The following is an 18,531-nucleotide window of genomic DNA, read 5'->3' on the forward strand; positions in this document are numbered from 1 at the left end:
CCATTAGACATGACGCAGGAAGTAACATTTTTAATAATTTTAAAGTTCGTTTAGAAACCAATCATGAAACAAGAGAAGAGAAATGCTATAACTTTTTTATTTTATCACTTAACAAAGCATTCAACCTATAACTTTTACCATTTTTGATCATAATGGTAAACTTCCCTTCACTTCCCTTGTGCCAAAACACACAATCTGCTTGCATGTTAAGTTATCGTTTTATTTTAAATCTCCCTCTATTTTGGTACTTTAATCATTACCAAACTTCTCGCGAGTGTTGTTTTTTGCATTCGTGCTCTTTTTATTCGCCGGATTGTTATTTATCTTATTAATCTCGTAAAATGTGTAAATCAATTATTTTAATTTTTTTCAGCTCATGTGACTCTTCTTTAATCCTCTTACCGCATATTTTACGATTTGAAAAAAAAACAACCAACCACTGGTTATAAATCAACCAAAGCACTGTTATTTTTTATTCCGTTCTTCGAAAACTTTACCATTTCGAGAAATTCCCGAGCTCAGGAGCCTGCGCCAGCTTATTTTAGAGAATTGCAAACTGTTTTCGATCACGCCAAACTCTCGCACTGACCAAACACTGGTGGCATTCTTGAAGTGTCGAGTGATGTTCAGCTCTTCAGCGATCGTTCGAGCGTATTTATAAAACACTTCACAACCACAACAACAACAACAACGAAAACCATCATTCGCGAGTCAGGTGAGCCTTCGATAGTTAAGAAGTGTGTCGGAATAAATAGCTGAAGCGATGAGGCAACAGTGCCCACTATGCTTCGAAAGCGATCATCAACGAGAAGAACTCGCTTAGGTAAAAAAGTAAGAAAACCAAGATTTGACTGATCTGTTGGCTAAATATGTAAATATATTATATTTAATAGTGTAATCCTAATTCATTCATTTTGCTCATAATGCAGAAATAAGAGAAGTTACATGCTAATGTTTTGATAAAAAAATATATCATAGAATGTGTCGCAAAGCAATATATAAACTTAGTTGATTTAATATGTTAAGTCAAGTGACGTTGGTCACAATAGGTACTATAAAACAGAATACTTTGTATCGTCTGAATGCTTTCTTCGCGCAACTCAGCACTTCTTACCTGATCATTATGACCATGTGCTAAATTTTCACGATAAAGCACTATCGTTTCATCACGGCACTTGCTCGCAAATCCATAGAATGACCTTGACTGGATGTGAAACGTGCGACACGAGTCAACTAATTTCTATAAATCGAGCCCTTCGGAAAAAGGAGTTAATGAAGTATTATCAAGTACAACTTTAAATATCACTCCACAACAAACTAGTCAATCAGTTTACTCGCGCATCATGTATCAACCAGACATACACCTCACGTTGTTAATTTCGATCACGATAGTCATTAACATGATACGAGGCAACACTTTCAATGTGTTTACGATTCCCCTAGAAAAAGTCAACTCTACAACATACTGTGAGCTGCTCGACGAGAAGCTGCGAGAGAATCAGAGTTCAGTTCTTCTGCTAGAAATAGGACGTGTTAGTCAAATCTACGAAGTTGTAGCAAGCGAACGAGGGAAAATATGCGATCAAACGTTTGGGTACGATCAAGAAATACCAATGTCGAATGTCACGGACACTCTCATTCAAATGATCCACGATCGGTATGGAAATGAAAAACAAAGCCGCGTTGAAGGATCCCATTAATTTTCATTCTCGCTTCTCAGCAAAGTGTCCGTGCAGAGCCATCGAATTGTGGACCATATAACCCTGCACACTACCGCATACGAGATCCAACTCACGGTGGAGCGAGCTGGGGAGCTAGGTTCGTATATCATCTCAGGAAGGCAGCCCGCAACCAGGTGTTTTAATGTCCTCCCATTTCTCCGCAGAGCCAAGCGATGTTAAGTCGAGAGCTGGCGGAGTAGCGAACAATGAGAACCTCCTTCTGTCCCTCATCGGCGGTGGACGCATTAAAAGCTTCGTGCGACAGAAAAACCCATAGCTTCTTGATATCATTACCGTGCGTAAAAGATCGAAACGTCAAGATTGGGCGCCCACTTTGGGTGCCCTTTGCGTTCCGTTTGGGTGGGGCATGGTGGTGGCTCATCGACAAAATCGACCTCCATCGGCCCTCGACTCGGTAGCCTAATCTTCATCTAATCCCAAACCAACCCGGGGCCACCCGAATCCCCGGGCCGAAAGACAAACAAATCCAATTATAATTTATTACAACCAGCGATAACATATAGCCCTACGCTTCCGACGGCTTAAATCGTCACATCGTGCGTCCCAAGGAATCCCTGGAACGGAACGGAGCTCTCGAGTCGGTAAACTTCGAATAAATATTAGCCTTGCTCGATCCGAGGTCCCGGTCGGTCGAAAAACCGGCCCGGCTCGCCTCGGACTTGAGATTGAAACCGACAATGGTTGCCATTTTCATTGGCCGGTTTTTAACCTTTATCACTAACCGAGCGGGTTAAGGGGTAAGGTAAAGACTCCACCCACTCTCCCACTCACAATGATGTGCAGCAAGTGTAAAGAATCTCCCAAGAATCCCATGCGTCAGAATCACCTTCCGTCCCGCAGTCGACGCAGTTTGGTTTGGAAAAACGGAAAAACCAACCCCTTCAACCCGTCACCGACCGGAGCCGACTCCCCGGCCAAAAACCGTGCGGAACATCAGTAGCCAGTTTGTCGGAAGCAAACTTAATTGAATAAAATTAATAATAATAAATTTATTCGTGACTAAACTAACTTGACCGTACTTTAAATTTATCATCCGTTCAAGAAATCTCGCCCCGCGACGTTAACCGGCATGGCCCCCTACTACCCAGCAGGGTTGGAAAGTTGATGGCCAGCGAGCCGGAAGGTGACAGATATGATACCGTGCGGTTACCGAAGGTAGCCAAGCTTGTAAATAAGGTTTTTCGGATCAAGAATGTTTGCAGACTGTGGAACATTTTGAACTTGTCCTACGACAAGTCTAATATTTTACCAGTGGTACTTGAAATAAATACATTCCTGGATTTTATGTCTGTTTCTGTATTATAATTTAAATAAAAAGAAATGATTGGGTGTTTCAGGATTATCAACTGTGAAACGTGTTTTGCTTGTGATTATGAATCGACACTTTTTGTTTGTTCAAGTAAAGTCATAATTTTTTTTTCTCATTTTACGATTTTCGTAATCTGTTCGATACTTTCACTTCAACTTCAAGATTTCACAGTTACACATTCTCACTATCCTACCAGTGAAAGTAGGGCAGCCTGTTTCGGATTGAGTTTATTTCCATCGCCGACTCCTGCACAAGGATGTTCGGTCGAATTAGTTCCGTCATCCGCCGCCGTTTGCGCCGATGCATCGTAGTTCTCGCACGGGAACTCCTCAAGCGACGGGTCTTGGCCGTTGTCATTACCTTCGTCCAACCGAGTGCCCAAGCCTTCGCCTTGTGTCGGAGTGACATTGTTGGAAGCTACATTAGGCCGAGCGCCTTGCGAGTTTTGGTAGGTATTGTCAAAACCTCCTTGGTTTGGAGCTTGAACATTATTTTGGTAGTGTTGCTGAGGTTGCTGAGGTTGCTGAGGTTGCTGAGCTTGCTGAGGTTGGTGAGGTTGCTGCAGAGGTACCGACGGTGCGGACCCGCTCGGATGTACCGGACGGGCCTGCTGCTGGCCACCGGTGATCGTCAGCCCTGTCGGGGCACTCAGGTCTACTCCTGCCACCGGCGTCTGTACACCGACACCAGCTTGCAGTGGATTCCAGCTCGGAACGTTCACGTACGGGTTGATGAACGGAAACTGAGGCCTGCAAGGTGGTAGACGGAAATCCGGAGATTGATCATTCTCGGTATATTGAACGGTGCGCCCACTTGTTAATTCATTTCTCACGATCCACCGATTGATTCTCACCGTGCAGCACGAACACTTCGAACCAGCACCACGGGATTGGACACTGCCACATCGAGCAGCGCCAGCGAGCACACAAGCACCAGAGAAATCGAACTTTTCATCCTCACGATTTGCACCGACTCACGGCAAAAATGCAACTGAGACTCTGCTTGCCAAAAACTACGCCTTATTAGCCCACGACACAACGGTTCCGCGTGTCTTCGTTACTAGTTTTTCTTGATCCTTTTAAAATATATCTAATTAGATAAAAATGGTATGGTATGCTTCGTAACAGTAAGCTACAGATGGAAGAGGCTGAATAGAATTTTATTATCTCATTTTAAAATTAATTTAATTTCGCGAATAAAGGTAAAAGCTGAAAATTTAGTTATTTGTTGAGCATTGTTGAAGATATTTAATTTATTGTATTTATTTAACGTGAATAAAAAATTGCTGCTCCCTTGTCTAAGAAGTGGTATGAAAAACTTGCGAAAGAATTCTTAAACTTCTTTGTTTAATTTGCACAGTTTTATGAGTCGAAAACCACGTTCACTGTTCATATGAAACGTGTCAAGCACAGAAATTCACAATATACGCAATACACTCACTTGCCACACAACTGAAGCCAATTACTGTAGGCTTATCTTTTTTTGTTCTTTTGCAGTGCTTCGCACACCTCCTACGAGATGAAACAAACAGGTTCCGGTTTCCGAACCGGTTTTATGAACCATCTTCGACGGTATTCGTGCGAGACAAAATAAATTGATTGCTATCATAATATATGATCAACATAAGGCCGACAATAGTAGTAGAATACACAAATGGACGAACGTTGGAAGACGATATCACAACAAAAACATGCTCTTCAGCGAAGTTAACAGGTGGTTAAGGTCAATGGATGGGAACGCACCCATTCTACGCTCGTTTCAGTCAAAACTAGTCAAGCTCCTTTCAACAGAAGAGCTCTTACGCAATTTTTTATCCCGTTGTTTTACCAAACAACAAAATATTGCAATTTTTTTAATTTAGTAGGGAATGGATCTGTTGTAATAGATCGATTTGACCTAAGCTATCACCGATACATCGTTTCAAATCACTTACATGAATAGCTCTCAAACAAATTAAGAAAAGTTTAAAACGATTTTTGAAGATCTTAAACTGTCGTTGTCAGGTTGCGCATTTCAGCGTTTTTACTTTAGAGCGATTAACTTTAGTTACGTTACCAAACAAATTGTGTCTTTAACCTTACTTAAACAATGATTTCTAAGAAATTTTAAACATTATCGATTCAGAATTAATTCAATCAATCGATTTTTTATTTCAAACTTTATTTTCTTTGATATTTGAAAACCAATAGGAAACAATTTACCCCAAAAGAGAAATCAATACCTTTTGATCGATTCTATTGCCAAGCCCTTCCTCTTCTTCCTCTTCCTCTGGTGGTAAGGTTGTTTCTGTCGGCCCGGGAGCCACACTGACCTTCGATGGGGACAAAACAGACGTTCCCACTGGCTTTGTACCAGTTGTTAAAGCGGTCATCGTACTCGTGCTACTTTTCGTCGTACTCCCGCGGGTAGCTGCTGTAGCTTCTGTAGACATGCCCAATCTTGTCACCGGATCGAACACACCAGGTCTTGGGGATCCCTGTTCCTCCTCGGAACCTCGGGGGAAATAAAAATCAACCACCTGCGGTGGCCTGGAAGTGGTGCTGGTTGTTGGCGCCGATGGTAGTGTGTGGGGCCCAAAGTACGGTTGCCGTTGCCACTGTTCGAAAAAGTTCAACTGATCCGGACTGGGAATGATGAATCCGAGTGGATTCGAACGCAGTGTATTATCGGTTTTCCGAGGGACCGAAGTCGTTGGTCGTCTCGTTTTCATACGCCTCCTTGTGGAAGTCACTGATAAGGTCGGCGGGGTAGTAGTTTTGGAAGTGGCTGGTTGCGTTACATCAATGATAGTTTCGGTTGAATCAGGCACGGACTTGTTGGACACAGGAGTTGTGGAGGTTGCATTTTCCGTATCTTGCCCCTTGACGAACTGCAACAACTCAGGAGCCGATTGATTTCCAGCAGTGCCATCGGGAGTCGCCGGGGGTAAATAGGTTGTCCGTTGCGGAAAACGTTGTCTAAACATCGGATCCAACTGTGCACTGGAAGGATAAGTTCATGCAAGAAATGAGTCTTAACTCATTCATCAAAATCAGCTTCCAACGACCTACCGAACGGCTGCGACCGAACGTAGTATCCCTTCGACGGTTGCCGACTGTCGCTCTGCTCCGTCCACATGATGCGGAAGTACGCACGAGATCGCCAACCAACAACTGAATACCGCGAGTAACTTCATCGCCTTCTCAAACATGACTGGACATAACGGCAAAGAAACGGATCACTCGAAGCCCAATCGATACCCACGTCCCGATGAAACCATATGAGCAAAATCAAACCTCACAGGAAACCCACCTGGAATCCCCCACTAGCTATTGTTAATATCTTCCAGGAGAAAAAAATGAAAACATAATTAACAAGCAAAAAAAGTCATAACATGGAAAAAAACAACACTCCATCAATGCTAAAATTGTACATCGTTCAGATCAGGTTTACCTTGCAACCACGAGGGAACTGGTAATAGGACAAAAACTATGTGCGAAGATAGACCATGCCGATCGCTTTCGATCTCCAATACTAGACAATTCCAATCTCACTCGGATCTCTCGTTGAGGCGAAGTTTTTCTCTGCACAGAAAACCCACTCATCAAGACACCTGCTGCTGCCATCAATCAACGCTACGCGATCGGCTTACACCTTCCATTTGTGCGGACAGCATCACGGATCACGTGAACCGAGCGACCTTCTCACAACAAATCCATCTCGCTGTGTAGGGCTAGGGGTTCTTCCCCTAAATACCATAAGCGGTACACCAGCAGCATCACCATCATGTCCTAACGATCAACGTCCCTATCTTCCTTCCCCAGCGCTTTTCAAGATCAAATCTGGACCACGCCAGAATCCCACTACCCCTAGGTCAAAAGTGTCTGCCCCAGGGTGGAGTAGCCCTTGGTCAGCCTTAATTCGGTGCTAATTGAACCATAGGGGCTGCGAAACGAGATGGACAAACTGGATGCTGACGTTGACGGCTAGTGTCAAGATCAAATCTGTAACACAATCCACCATGTCAGATCACTTCGAGGAGAGGGCAGCTTCCGGTGTTTTCTGACCATCCTCTGTGACCTGCAGCGCTCCGAGCCGGTAGACCAACTGACTGACTGGATATGAATGCGCAGCTCACTCGCCGTTGCATCCGTTCCATGCGCAACCACCAGGTAGGGATGGACCGGTCCGAACTGGACGTAGAACCCCTCATCCCCTGGAAACAACAAAAAATATTCACTCACAAACACACAAAGCTGGTGAAACTGAATGTTTGGAGGAAGCGTTATAAAAACACACACACAAAACTGGAATGATCGGTTCCAAAAACCAAAAGGCCGCACCGTCCTGTTGTTGATGAATGTTAATTTAAGTCTATGTTTAGAAGAAGGGGAAGAGCGGCATTGTACGTCTGGCGGCAATCATATTTCGAACCATACCGGTTCATTCATACTGTTTTGACAAATGCTAATGAAAAAAAAAACCCTTCGCGAATGCCGCCATCAAAAAGGGAGATATTTGGCTACGGAGACGATTTTTCTATTGGCATTCTAAAAGGTGGGCAAGAAAAGCAAACGTTCGTTTCGTACACCGACTCGGGCAGGTGTTGGGCAGCGGTCGTAAAAAAAACCGGCACCAAATGAGCCCTTCGCTGCTGGTAACGAATTCAAAATTCGGTCTCGTAATGAGGACCGCAAAGCGCGTGTTGCTATGTTCATTTCGAATGTGATTTTGGCTTCGTCTTTTTATGAAAAGCCGTTAGAATTTCGTAAAATGGATGCTTTCGCCAAAAAGCCGCCAATCGCCGAGATCTGGGTGTTGAACTTTGCGTCCGGCTTGGGATATGGATTGAACAATCGAACGCCCCACCGCCTGTGGGTTAGCCGCCATGAATATTTATTCCTTTTGCCGGTCGGTGGTGATGTATTTGAATCCGAGGCATAATTAGAAATGCGCAGCACGTTGACTACTTACGTCGATCGATGAAATATTCGCATTGAAAGTTTCATCGCTCGATCTTCTTGGATGCGCATTGATGTAACACTTAAGTTAATTAAAAACCATGATTCAAAAAATATTTTTTACTTCAGTTTTCATTTTGCTCTAAGATTCTAAATCGCAACATGCAAAATCCCATATTCCAAACGAGCCGATGTAATGTTTGAAAACGAAAGTCCTAAATGCTCGAATAAGCTAAACCAACAAATTCTATGGCAAACAACTGCTAACCGCACCTGTGTACCCTTCTGGACCTTGAACCCAGCAGGGGATGCTCGGGAATGGCATCAAACATGGTGGGGTTTATGTACTAACGAACGTGAATTGGGAGCCCCATAGGCGCAAGGTGGTTCCCAGCCCATCTGTTAGCAACGATTTTCAAAAATTTACCCCACGTTGTGATGCAGGGAGATCTTCTCCCTATCATGACCGAGATCTTCAGAACTGGTTTTCCACCATTCTGCAAAGCTAAATGGCTGACGCAAATCTGCTTTCTCTCTTTTCTCGCGCATCGCTATTCAGTTTCAATTGGTGGGCTTAGAATTTAGAATCACAGTTAATAAATTCAAACACTCTAGAAGATCACATGACAGGTTAAAAGTATTAAGCAAAGTGAACAGGATGGGGTTTAACTTTTTGCATCCGTTGAACGATGCGACTCTACGACTTCCTCGAGTACGCAAGCCATCTGAGCTCAACTTAAAATCACTCAAATAGACTCAGCCGGCGGTAACATAAAAAAATATATCCTTCAAACGAATTCGTTACTCAACCGATGCGAATAAATAACTCTGGTCAATAACAATACGATCCAATAATGATTTTCAAACACAAACTGTTGGTGGGAATGATTGAAACAAACAGCAAAAAGTATTTCAAACCTTCGTTAGAACAGGAGGAAAAAATCCTCAAAGTCCTCGATCTTAACTTTTAATCATACGATCGAGCTCGTTACAGTGCTCTCTCAGTAATTGGATGCAGTCAAGCGGCTGACGAATCTATTGAACAGATCAGCTTCCGCAAGTTGCGGCCAGCGCATGACCAACTTCTTTTTTTGCTTAGGCCACCGTTCTATTCCACTCGCAATCCATTGACACTGCGCACTCGTTTCATCAACCAACACCCCACCGCCTTAAGAAGACGCCCAAAAATCTGCCATTTGACGCAAAACCTCTCCCGGCTGAAGAGCGAAGAAGATGATCGCGCTTTAGCGGCACCGCGGTACCATCGAACTGGTTGTCCTACCGTCCCAGCACGTGGCCAATTGATTCCCCTCGCTCTGCTTGGTTGGCTTAAGATCGTTCGTAAGCGTTTAAGCACTAAAGCTCAAGCGTTCTGGGCCCGGGTTCGGTTTTCGGGAGTGTGAATATATAATTCGAACCGAAGTCCCGTCCACCGATCATAACCGTAGTGTCGCTAGACCTGTCAACATGCAGCTCGCTGGAAGTGGCAAGTGTTTCGGAACCGGTGCGGTGTTTGGTGTGGTGCTTTTTGGTCTAGTGCTGGCGCAGGTTGGATCGGGCGATGCATTTCTCTCGTTCCGACACGTTGTCACCGAAAGAATCGCCAATCAGACCGATTTTGTGAACAGTGTTCTTAGCGATGAGTAAGCGGACGCCTTAGACTTTTGGGCACAGACGTTTAGTCGGCCGGCTGAAACGTGTTCTAAGATTATGTTCTTTTTATTCCCGCAACACACGCACACACACAGGCTTCCACTGAAGATTGTCGAGTTTTCGCAACATGTCTACGACTGGGACCGTGACACGCTGAAGATTACTGGAAAGTGGGTCCTCAGTTCGCCCAACGATGACTATCTGTATTTTGTGGAGTATGCTCAGAAAATTGACAGTAAGTAGAAAAATAATTATAAAAATATGTTTCCCGGGAAGTGAGGCATCTCTATATTTAGAATCGAAAAATTAATCTTAAAAATTGTTGATATTGTTTAATGTACCTCAATATGTATTAAATGTAATGTATGTGTTAATATTGTTTAATCTCTCAGTTGAGTAACTTTGGAAGTGAAATACAAAAATCAACTCTTTGCAATTTTCCGAACTGCACTCAGCAGCTTCTTGTTTCGCTCTTTTAACGGTATTGACATACAGACTGATCGTTCCGTTTTAATTTTTTAGTTAAAAAACTGACGTTGAAAGATGTGCTAGTGTATTTAAAAAAACAGTCGTATTTTCTATGTAGTTCAATGTTTTCATGTGAAATAATTTTCCTCAAAAACAAATCTCACCGTTCCCAAAAGATATTTCAAATTGCATATTTTTTGTATCAAAACGAAAAGAAGAAGCCAAGTGCTGAGCAACTTGTGTGCAAGATCTGCTTACCAGTTAAATGACTTTTACATGACATTGATCCAACTGGAACCGGTAGATTACCGATTCAGTTATACGCGCAGTAAAGGTCTAACTTCCCGTTTCACCAAATCCCTTTTGCATGCAAGATCTGTAACAGGCTTTTTTATAACACAAGTTTAGCGCCAAAATTATAGCAACTCTTTCCAAATTGCAACGCTTGATCAAAATTTGAGTTATCCGTCCTTTTTCTCATAGGATCCTTACTGACACTTAAATATCATTGCAGAATCGACGGGCTTCAAGGAAATCCTCGAGGATCTGAATTCGAAGCAACTTATCACTGATATCAAGCGAGTGGAGCGGGTAAAGCCGCAAAGTTTTACCTTTGAGAAAACTTTTGTGTTCGGCAAAAAGTAACAATCGATGACATACTAACGGAAAGAGTGGTTAATTTATTGCTTCATAATTATTTGTGGTCGATGGCAGTCGTTTCGAAAACTGAAAAATTAATAAAAATTCTGAACATAGTTTATAAATGAGTTAACAGAGTTTTTCTTATATTTGTTTTTGGCTTCAAATTATCCCCGGTAAGATGACTATTGACCATTGTTTTGAACATTTCAGCATGATGTATTGACAAAACATTCAATACTCTAGCTTCATGGGGAAGAAACAATCAAGATGTCCTTCAAAATGTATTTGCATCTAACAAAACCTGGTGTCGAAAATGCCCATCAATGAAGCTTTCTAATGCAGCAGAGATTTAATATCTTAATCCTGTTTGCTGCTCCAAGCCGAATACCATGCTGACTGCGCGTATGCACGATTCTATATTTGGATGATTAATCAATTCCCATTAGTCAATCAAATTGCTTTGCTGCAGATATTGCAGTCAATTTTGTAAACTAAAGTCCGACTGGAGAAAATCACACACCCAAACTTCGGTTAGACCAAACGGGAACGCTATAAAAGATGCAGAATCCTGCATTCCCAGCGTTAGTAGTCCGTGCCGTATTCTGAAGTGTAAACGTGTCAAGATGCAGCAAAGTTTGTTAATTTGTGTAACACTTTCGGTCATGCTTGTTGGTTGTCTTGGAGCGCCGGCCGATCCCGTGGCCACGCCGTACATCTTGCAGTACGAAAGCAATAATGCACAGAACGATGGCTACAGTTTTCAGTAAGTGTTATAGATGAACCGGCCCCGGTACGGCTCATCCTGTATTTATTGCCGAACGTCCTCTTTCACCTTCCCCCCTGCACAGGTACGAGTTGAGCGATGACCAAAAGCGCAAGGAAGAGGGCACCATACGGTCCGGCCAGGACAAGGAAGGCAAAGATGTGCAGTTCGTGGCCGTCCAAGGACGCTACTCGTTCGTTTCGGACGATGGCCGCACCTACTGGGTGGAGTACGAAGCCGACGAGAATGGATACCGCACCCGGATGGGCACCGGAGCCTAAACCAGCGCTCGACACCGCGTTGGCAAACTAAAGAATCCTACACTGACCTCATTGATTAATGGATGTGAATTTCACTATCTTCACTGTGCAGTCAACTTTTCTGGCGCCGCATAGAGAACAAACAAGCATGAGAAAGAAGTTTTTGCTTCAACAAATAAATTAAAATAAAAAGATTAACACACCGACGCGTTGTCTCGGACACCTTATATTTTATCATATCAGCATCTTTCATCCGATGTTGATAAATGGATAGTAAGGTTTGGTTCCACGTCCCAAACCACAACACCGGCTTGCCGCTGATCGGTCGGAAATAATCTTAAATAGATTTAATTTCCAATTTAAACATATTTCTTCCTTCATTCGAATCCTCAAGCGAACGGCGAACAAATCGATATTCATAATTCTTTCTCAATCCGTAATCAATGTGGATAGCAATTTATCGCTCTATCTTCGCTAAAAAAATAGCTAACCATTTAATTTTTATTACTTTCGACCTGACGTATTCGGTGAAATGTTCTTTGTTCTACTCTGTTCTTCTTTAAAAAATCCTACATGGGTTGTAAAAACGTAGGCTCGCTCCTAAATCATACATTTTCATTCCATGCCGTATCTGTTTTTTAATTGAACGACTCAAAATAACAATCAAAATTAATTTTTGCAGATATTAGCAATATTGATGTTGATAAAAAATGATATAAAATCTCTGCCAAACTGTTCATTGTAAATGTTTGAATCCCATTCCTAGCTGAATGCTATTTTCTTTCGTACATGTAGATATGACTTTAAATAAATCGAATGCATTACATCCCATCATTTGCATTGAAATTCCCTCAAAATAAATCGATAAAGTTCGTTATCCTTGAAAAACTTAAATGAGACAATTTTACGAAGTAAGAAACAACCATAGTTTGTTTGTATTTTCCTATACTTTGTTTATTTGACTTCCTTAGTGTCGAAGGAACACAAAGCATCTTATTTACATCGACTACGCCTTAAGCCTAGAGAAGAATGCCACTGACTTTGCATGCGTGCATGCGGGTGTGTTGCGTTGTGTTGCGTTCTGCACAAGTGCTGGTTTCGGTGCTAAACATTTTAGCATTCGCTGAGTATGGTACGAGGAGGAGGAGGTATGTGCACTGGCACTGGCGAGCTGGGGCTGCGTCAGCCCGGAAAAGCGAACCGTCAAGCCCGGCTTAGGCGCTGTCAATGGGGGCATCCTGTCCCGGTTGGATTCCACCAGTCGGGCCGGTGCCCACCTTCGGATGGTAGCCGTTCTCGTCGGCGGTGTAGTTCACCCAGTACGTCTGACCGTCCGGTGCGACGAACGAGTACGAGCCCTGCACGAACAGCGCCTTCACGTCCTTGCCCTCGGCGTCCTTCACGTCCCGGTAGGTGCCGACTTCCGAACGAATCTGCCCATCACTCAGCTCGTACCTGCCGATTCGCGGTGGCGTGCCGTGGGAAAGAAAGAAAGTAACATCATCAAACTCACAACGCTTCGTACAATGTACCAATGCACAACGAAATGGTTCCACAAAACGCAAAACAAAACTAAAAGGTATCTCGGACACCGATCACGATCCATGTGGAACGACACTTACGTGAACTTGTAACCGTCAAGTCCATTATTTTCGCTGTAATATCGCACGGTTTGCACGTCATTTGGGTTCGGCTGTGCGGCACCCTGCTGGGGGGCCGGAGCAGACAACACCACACGTCCTGCCAACAGGACACAGCACACACTGGCGAACACTACGAACTGTTTCATCTTGCACTAGCACACGGCTGGGACGGCTCGACTCAGGACGATGCTGATCGGAACTAGAAGTTTGTTGTACTCTGCGGTTGCGCTGCCGACCGAATGATGCTCCAGAGTAACCAACACGACGTTTATATACAAAACGTGCGCATAGCGATACCCCGTCACCCTAAACACTTCTCGGCACCAACGGCGCGACCCATCGGGGTGGTACGAAAAGCCGATTGCTCGTGCGCCAGAGCGGGTCGAGGAAAGCACAGACGGGAGTACAGGGTGAAGATCTCGTCTGGTGGAAGATTCTGTGCGGTTTGCGTCTTCGGGCGTCTTTCTTTGCAGGCCGACGAACCGAAACCCATCCTAAGGCCCCGACGAAGACGATGCGGTGGCGATCGGCATCTTGGTTGGTTCGCTCGAGCCTCCCCCACCTAACCACCATTCAGAAGCACACCGGTGGCTCGGGTTTGGCTCAGCCTCGCTTCGAGTGCTCGGTGTGCACGTGCACAACGCGAACGAACGTACGCCACGCAGCAGGGGAAAAAGCTTTCCCGCCAACGCCCACCGCATTCACCGCGTGACCGAGATGAGCCCATTCTCGGAAACCGCGAATCATAATTCGGCCACTCTAGGACGGGGAAACTCTGGACCGATTACCGAACGATTTCCCAACCGGGTACCAAAGACTGGGTACCCAACTATCGTGGGGAGCCCGTTGAAATAGGCCGTTTTAATTTCAATCATACCGGCGTACCACCAACCGGTCTGGCGTCATCTTCTAGGGCCGTTTTCGGCCACCTTCATTCATCACCTCCCCCTGAAGCCGCATTCGGAATGGGGATGCGAAGAAGGGCGGACGACGTCACGCAACCGGTCGTACGACAAGCGTACAAACGATTCCATTCATCGACCCAAGCGACGAACCCTTTTTTCAGTTCAGTTCGTACAGCATCAGTGAGTGGCGTCGATTGGAGCGCGAGCAGAGGGTGTTGATAGTGACTTAATTTAGGTGACACCGGTTAGGTGGGATAGTAATCGGATAATCGACGGAGCGTGCCGGATCGCGGATCGTCTTCGCGTCGGTTCGTGTGAGGAATGATTTTGATTAATGTACCTCTATGAAGACAACGATGATTGATGCGATGTGCAACGGTTGCCTTGCAGCTGATAAACGATGTTATTGTAGAGTATCGTTTAATTTCTACCATTTTAAACCGTTTGCAATCTTTGCGGCTACCCATTGTTGGTCGCTGGCGTAGATGGTACTCCAAACATCGCCGCATGTTCAGACGACCTTTCAAGGTAACACACGGTGTAACAACCCCCCGTGCTTTGTCTTCTTCCGTGTGGAAGAGAGCCCAATTGCCATCCGATAGGTCGCCGATAACTTGCGCTAATGGTTCCTGCCTAGCTACCGCGTCATCTCGTATCGGCGGAAATGGAAGAATTAATGGAAGCTTGGGCATTAACATTTCCCAAAAACCATCCACCCATGGCGAAGGATCGCGGAGCCGCTTGCTGGAGATCGGTGCTTCTTCACCAGCCTTAAGCAGCAAACCCAGAAGCAGAGTGAGATGGACCAACCGCCGGGTTATATGCTGTTTTCTGCGCTAAAGGTCACCGAAGGTCTTCACTTCGAGGGTGAAGCGTTCGATGGCGTCTAACGTTTAAATTTGCCATTTAGGATGTTTGTTTGTGAATTATTGGGTGAATCTCGATAGACGCGGAATGTTTTTTTATCAATCAATTGGTTCTAATTTTGATTGATTTTGATAATTTTCTTAATTGGTTGTCTGCATATATGAGATTCACCAAGAATGAAAAAATTGTATTTACTGTTGCAATGTAAACGAACGAAGCAAAAAACACTAAACCATTGACCTTTGGAAATAAAACAATGAAAAATAGTGCAACACTGAAAAAAAAAATCATAAAGCATACCCTTGTCCCGCTTGATCTTTCAATCGATTCCCTAATTGATCGAGGGACGGGTGTCATCCTTCCCAGTCCATCACCTTCCACACATTTAAAAGGGTCCAATGGTGTATATGCGAAGCAGGAAATCATTCATAGCTCAGCATGATTTTATTTCCTTCCGCACTAACTTCAGCCGTTACAGGTATAGTCACCAGCCAGAAGATGAGTTTAGTTCATCGGTCATCAGCATTCATGAAGCCACTAAAATTCTCATTACGACCTCCGTTAATTACTCCATCAAAGATTGGTGAGGTAAAAGGAAAAAAAACAAAACACTAACACTGACAGAATCGATCCTAAAGCAACCATATTACGCACCTGGCGGGAAACTTGTCTTGTTGACCCCGTGCAGCAGAAAGATTGGCGGCAAAGATAAGGAAGCAGCGAATAAAAAAGCAGTTCTGTTTGGATTGGGTTCTCACTGCCATCGAATGGAGCTGACGATCATTCCGTTCGACCGTTAAATCAAACTAACAATTAGCAGACATCAATCGGTCACCTGATCGGTGATGTTGTACAGTGACTCCTTCAACCTAAGCGCCGTTAAAATCACCCTAAGATTAAGTGCTGAGACGCGATACTGCAAGCGCCACACTGTTCGTCGTCGCCCAGCATCCGCCGATCGCTTGCGTTTTTACCACAGACGATCGCTGCTCAACTTAAACAACCAAAATCTTCGACGTCCCCGCGATTCGCCCAGAGTGCTTGGGCCTTCCTGGTAAGGGCAGACTTTGGTTGCTTCACTCCTAGCAAGAACGTCGGTAGCGTTTAGCCTGTTCCCGCGCTCGGTGGTTAATAAATTTCCCGAAAATATTGTCCCATAAATCGTGACATTTCGGTTGTTAGCAGTTGAAGCGCTCTGTGATACCTGTTGGTTGGTTAAGTCCGTGTATTTGCTCAGGATGGTCGCCAGATGTTGACTAGGTTGAACTATTGGCCAAGTACGAGCACAAACGAATGTGATTAGATGGTGCAAATGCCAGCTCAACTCCCCAACATCGCACTTGGTTGGGTAAACGGTGCCGAACAAGATTTTCTAGTCGAATCAAAACTATCTCGCACCGAGCGCATCGAGCACGAACCGGTCCATGTTAAACGCTGCACGAGGGACTTAAACTTAAACTTATTTCTACCGGAAATAGTTAACCTCGGTGAATCAGCTATGGCAGGAATTTCCCATGGACTCCCGAGCGCTAGCACCATCCGAGAACGATGGACAAGGTCCAGAACATGTTCGCCAAGTTTAACCCGAATTGCCTCATAAATTTCGCTCAACAAGTCCTAGAGGACTGTTCAAGCTCCATAACGGCTTAAGACCTCCGGCCGAGCGATCTTTTATCTGGCGTTCTTCACCCACCATAGAGTTACTGGAGAAGAACCCAACGGGCACCCAAGCTACGGTACACCTCCAGAAAAACGTATTGTACCGAATGCAAATTGCACAATTGGAATCACGTCTTCTCGGAACTCGATCCTTCCGAGCAACGAACATTGATCTTCAGCTGGCTTACGGCGGCCATCGGCATCTAACTATGCTGTGCGCTTCAAACCATTCGATCGACCATTGCGTTGGCTGCACATCACTGGGTGCATTTTTTTTGCATCCCTCCCTAACCGACATTGCAAGCCCATCCTCATGGGGTCGTTAAAACGCGCAACATGGCACATAATAAAATGTCACCCCGGCGAAGAGTCACCTCTAGCACTCATAAATACTTCAACGAACAAACAAACAAAAAAACTGAAGTTTTGCAATCTTCAGGTAGCAATCTTCACGAATTCTCACACTCACCTACTCGCACTCTTCCGAAACGAGAATGACCCGCGGCATATTTAAATTTGGAAGATGATAATATAAGCTGAAAACCTACACGTCATGTGACCAACATGTGTCGAAACTGGGCACAAAAGTCCTTCTATGCGATCGTGTGATATTTTTGGACAATTTACTTAAATCTCACATCGTACCAGTGGGCTACGTAATGCAAGACGCTCAATTCTGTTGACATTTCTACACACACACACACGCCCAGCTGGCCCAGCTGAGCATGCTGGTAAAAATGCTAGCTATGCGCAATTTGAAACCCATCCCCAAGCCCGTCCCACCCGCTCGGGCGAGGCGTAAATGGAGAAAAAATCGATAACTCGAAACGGATAGTGTATGATTTATGATCACATGGTCCCCCGAATTAACGCCACACAAAGCACAAGCAGCATGGTCCCGATCCTCCGTTTCGTACACGTTCCCTTTCTGATTGGGGTCAAACCGTGCTGGATGGACAGCCCTGCTAATCATAACACTGGATGGAGACGCCCTGCCCATAACAGAGAGAGAGACAGAGCCTCGCACAAACCCGAACTGGACTGTGTAGCATGGGGCGAAAGGGACTTTACAACCCACTCGCCGGTTGATTCGCCCAAAGTTTGGCCATCTTACGATTGTGAAAAGTCAAAGTTTGTTGTCACCACCGTGGTCCGTGAGAGTACCATGGTGATTGCTGTGCGAAATTTGAAGAAGTTTCCCAAAAAAAAACGATCGCGATCCGATAATGCTCATTCACACAGTGGTCTATTTTAAGGAGGTTCGAGGAGCACACACCGTTTATTTTCGATTCTTGAAGTGTTAATATGGGATGATTCCTGAAGTATTGCTTCTAACTGCTTAAAATAGCTAAATTAATAGAATTAATTAAAAAAGATTTTCCGATGAGTTTAATACTACTATCATTTTGTTGAAACAGATGTTGTTCTTTTACAATCAAATTTTAAAATTATAATAATATATTATTGTAAATCATTTTATATATGTTCGATTAATTTTCAATTACGCGCAACTTTATGAAATAATTCAAAAAATGAGTTATGATTGAGTTATTCTAGTTGAAATTGAGTTTTGAAAATGGATATTTTCTATGAATTAATATAAATTATTTACAAAGTTGAGTGTCAAATATGAATTAAAACAAACAAAAATGTTAACAGCGTCCAGTTTGGAATCTAAAT

The 18,531-nt window shown here is 44.1% G+C and overlaps 4 protein-coding genes across 4 annotated transcripts; 3 read left to right on the plus strand and 1 right to left on the minus strand.

Annotated features, from left to right (window-relative positions):
• The first annotated feature begins 1,343 nt into the window (after positions 1–1,343).
• On the plus strand, positions 1,344–1,998 carry LOC131285004 (uncharacterized). The gene is made up of 3 exons (XM_058313865.1): positions 1,344–1,657; positions 1,721–1,818; positions 1,886–1,998. Exons 1-3 carry the CDS (start codon positions 1,344–1,346, stop codon positions 1,996–1,998), a joined length of 525 nt encoding a protein of 174 aa, XP_058169848.1.
• Positions 1,999–9,458: 7,460 nt separating this feature from the next.
• On the plus strand, positions 9,459–10,757 carry LOC131288992 (uncharacterized). The gene is made up of 3 exons (XM_058318177.1): positions 9,459–9,634; positions 9,740–9,879; positions 10,627–10,757. The coding sequence occupies exons 1-3, from the start codon at positions 9,459–9,461 to the stop codon at positions 10,755–10,757; spliced, it is 447 nt and encodes a 148-aa protein (XP_058174160.1).
• A 620-nt stretch (positions 10,758–11,377) lies between these two features.
• On the plus strand, positions 11,378–11,798 carry LOC131285005 (endocuticle structural glycoprotein SgAbd-5-like). The gene is made up of 2 exons (XM_058313866.1): positions 11,378–11,517; positions 11,603–11,798. Exons 1-2 carry the CDS (start codon positions 11,378–11,380, stop codon positions 11,796–11,798), a joined length of 336 nt encoding a protein of 111 aa, XP_058169849.1.
• Positions 11,799–12,991: 1,193 nt separating this feature from the next.
• Positions 12,992–13,566, minus strand: LOC131288114 (endocuticle structural glycoprotein ABD-5-like). The gene is made up of 2 exons (XM_058317225.1): positions 13,400–13,566; positions 12,992–13,232 (listed from the first exon to the last, which is right to left on the minus strand). The coding sequence occupies exons 1-2, from the start codon at positions 13,564–13,566 to the stop codon at positions 12,992–12,994; spliced, it is 408 nt and encodes a 135-aa protein (XP_058173208.1).
• Between the last annotated feature and the right edge of the window lie 4,965 nt (positions 13,567–18,531).

The sequence above is a fragment of the Anopheles ziemanni genome, chromosome 3 (genome assembly GCF_943734765.1).
Source record: "Anopheles ziemanni chromosome 3, idAnoZiCoDA_A2_x.2, whole genome shotgun sequence".
Taxonomy (NCBI): Eukaryota; Metazoa; Arthropoda; class Insecta; order Diptera; family Culicidae; genus Anopheles; species Anopheles ziemanni.

Excerpts from the sequence above, each read along its gene's own strand:
- LOC131288114 (XM_058317225.1), bottom strand. The coding sequence starts at position 13,566 with ATGAAACAGTTCGTAGTGTTCGCCAGTGTGTGCTGTGTCCTGTTGGCA. Across the intron at positions 13,233-13,399 it reads CTTGACGGTTACAAGTTCAC|GTACGAGCTGAGTGATGGGC; the intron begins GTAAGTGTCGTT and ends GCGAATCGGCAG.
- LOC131285005 (XM_058313866.1), top strand. The coding sequence starts at position 11,378 with ATGCAGCAAAGTTTGTTAATTTGTGTAACACTTTCGGTCATGCTTGTT. Across the intron at positions 11,518-11,602 it reads AACGATGGCTACAGTTTTCA|GTACGAGTTGAGCGATGACC; the intron begins GTAAGTGTTATA and ends CCCCCTGCACAG.
- LOC131288992 (XM_058318177.1), top strand. The coding sequence starts at position 9,459 with ATGCAGCTCGCTGGAAGTGGCAAGTGTTTCGGAACCGGTGCGGTGTTT. Across the intron at positions 9,635-9,739 it reads AACAGTGTTCTTAGCGATGA|GCTTCCACTGAAGATTGTCG; the intron begins GTAAGCGGACGC and ends GCACACACACAG. Across the intron at positions 9,880-10,626 it reads GTATGCTCAGAAAATTGACA|AATCGACGGGCTTCAAGGAA; the intron begins GTAAGTAGAAAA and ends ATATCATTGCAG.
- LOC131285004 (XM_058313865.1), top strand. The coding sequence starts at position 1,344 with ATGTATCAACCAGACATACACCTCACGTTGTTAATTTCGATCACGATA. Across the intron at positions 1,658-1,720 it reads ATTCAAATGATCCACGATCG|CAAAGTGTCCGTGCAGAGCC; the intron begins GTATGGAAATGA and ends CTCGCTTCTCAG. Across the intron at positions 1,819-1,885 it reads GGAGCGAGCTGGGGAGCTAG|AGCCAAGCGATGTTAAGTCG; the intron begins GTTCGTATATCA and ends ATTTCTCCGCAG.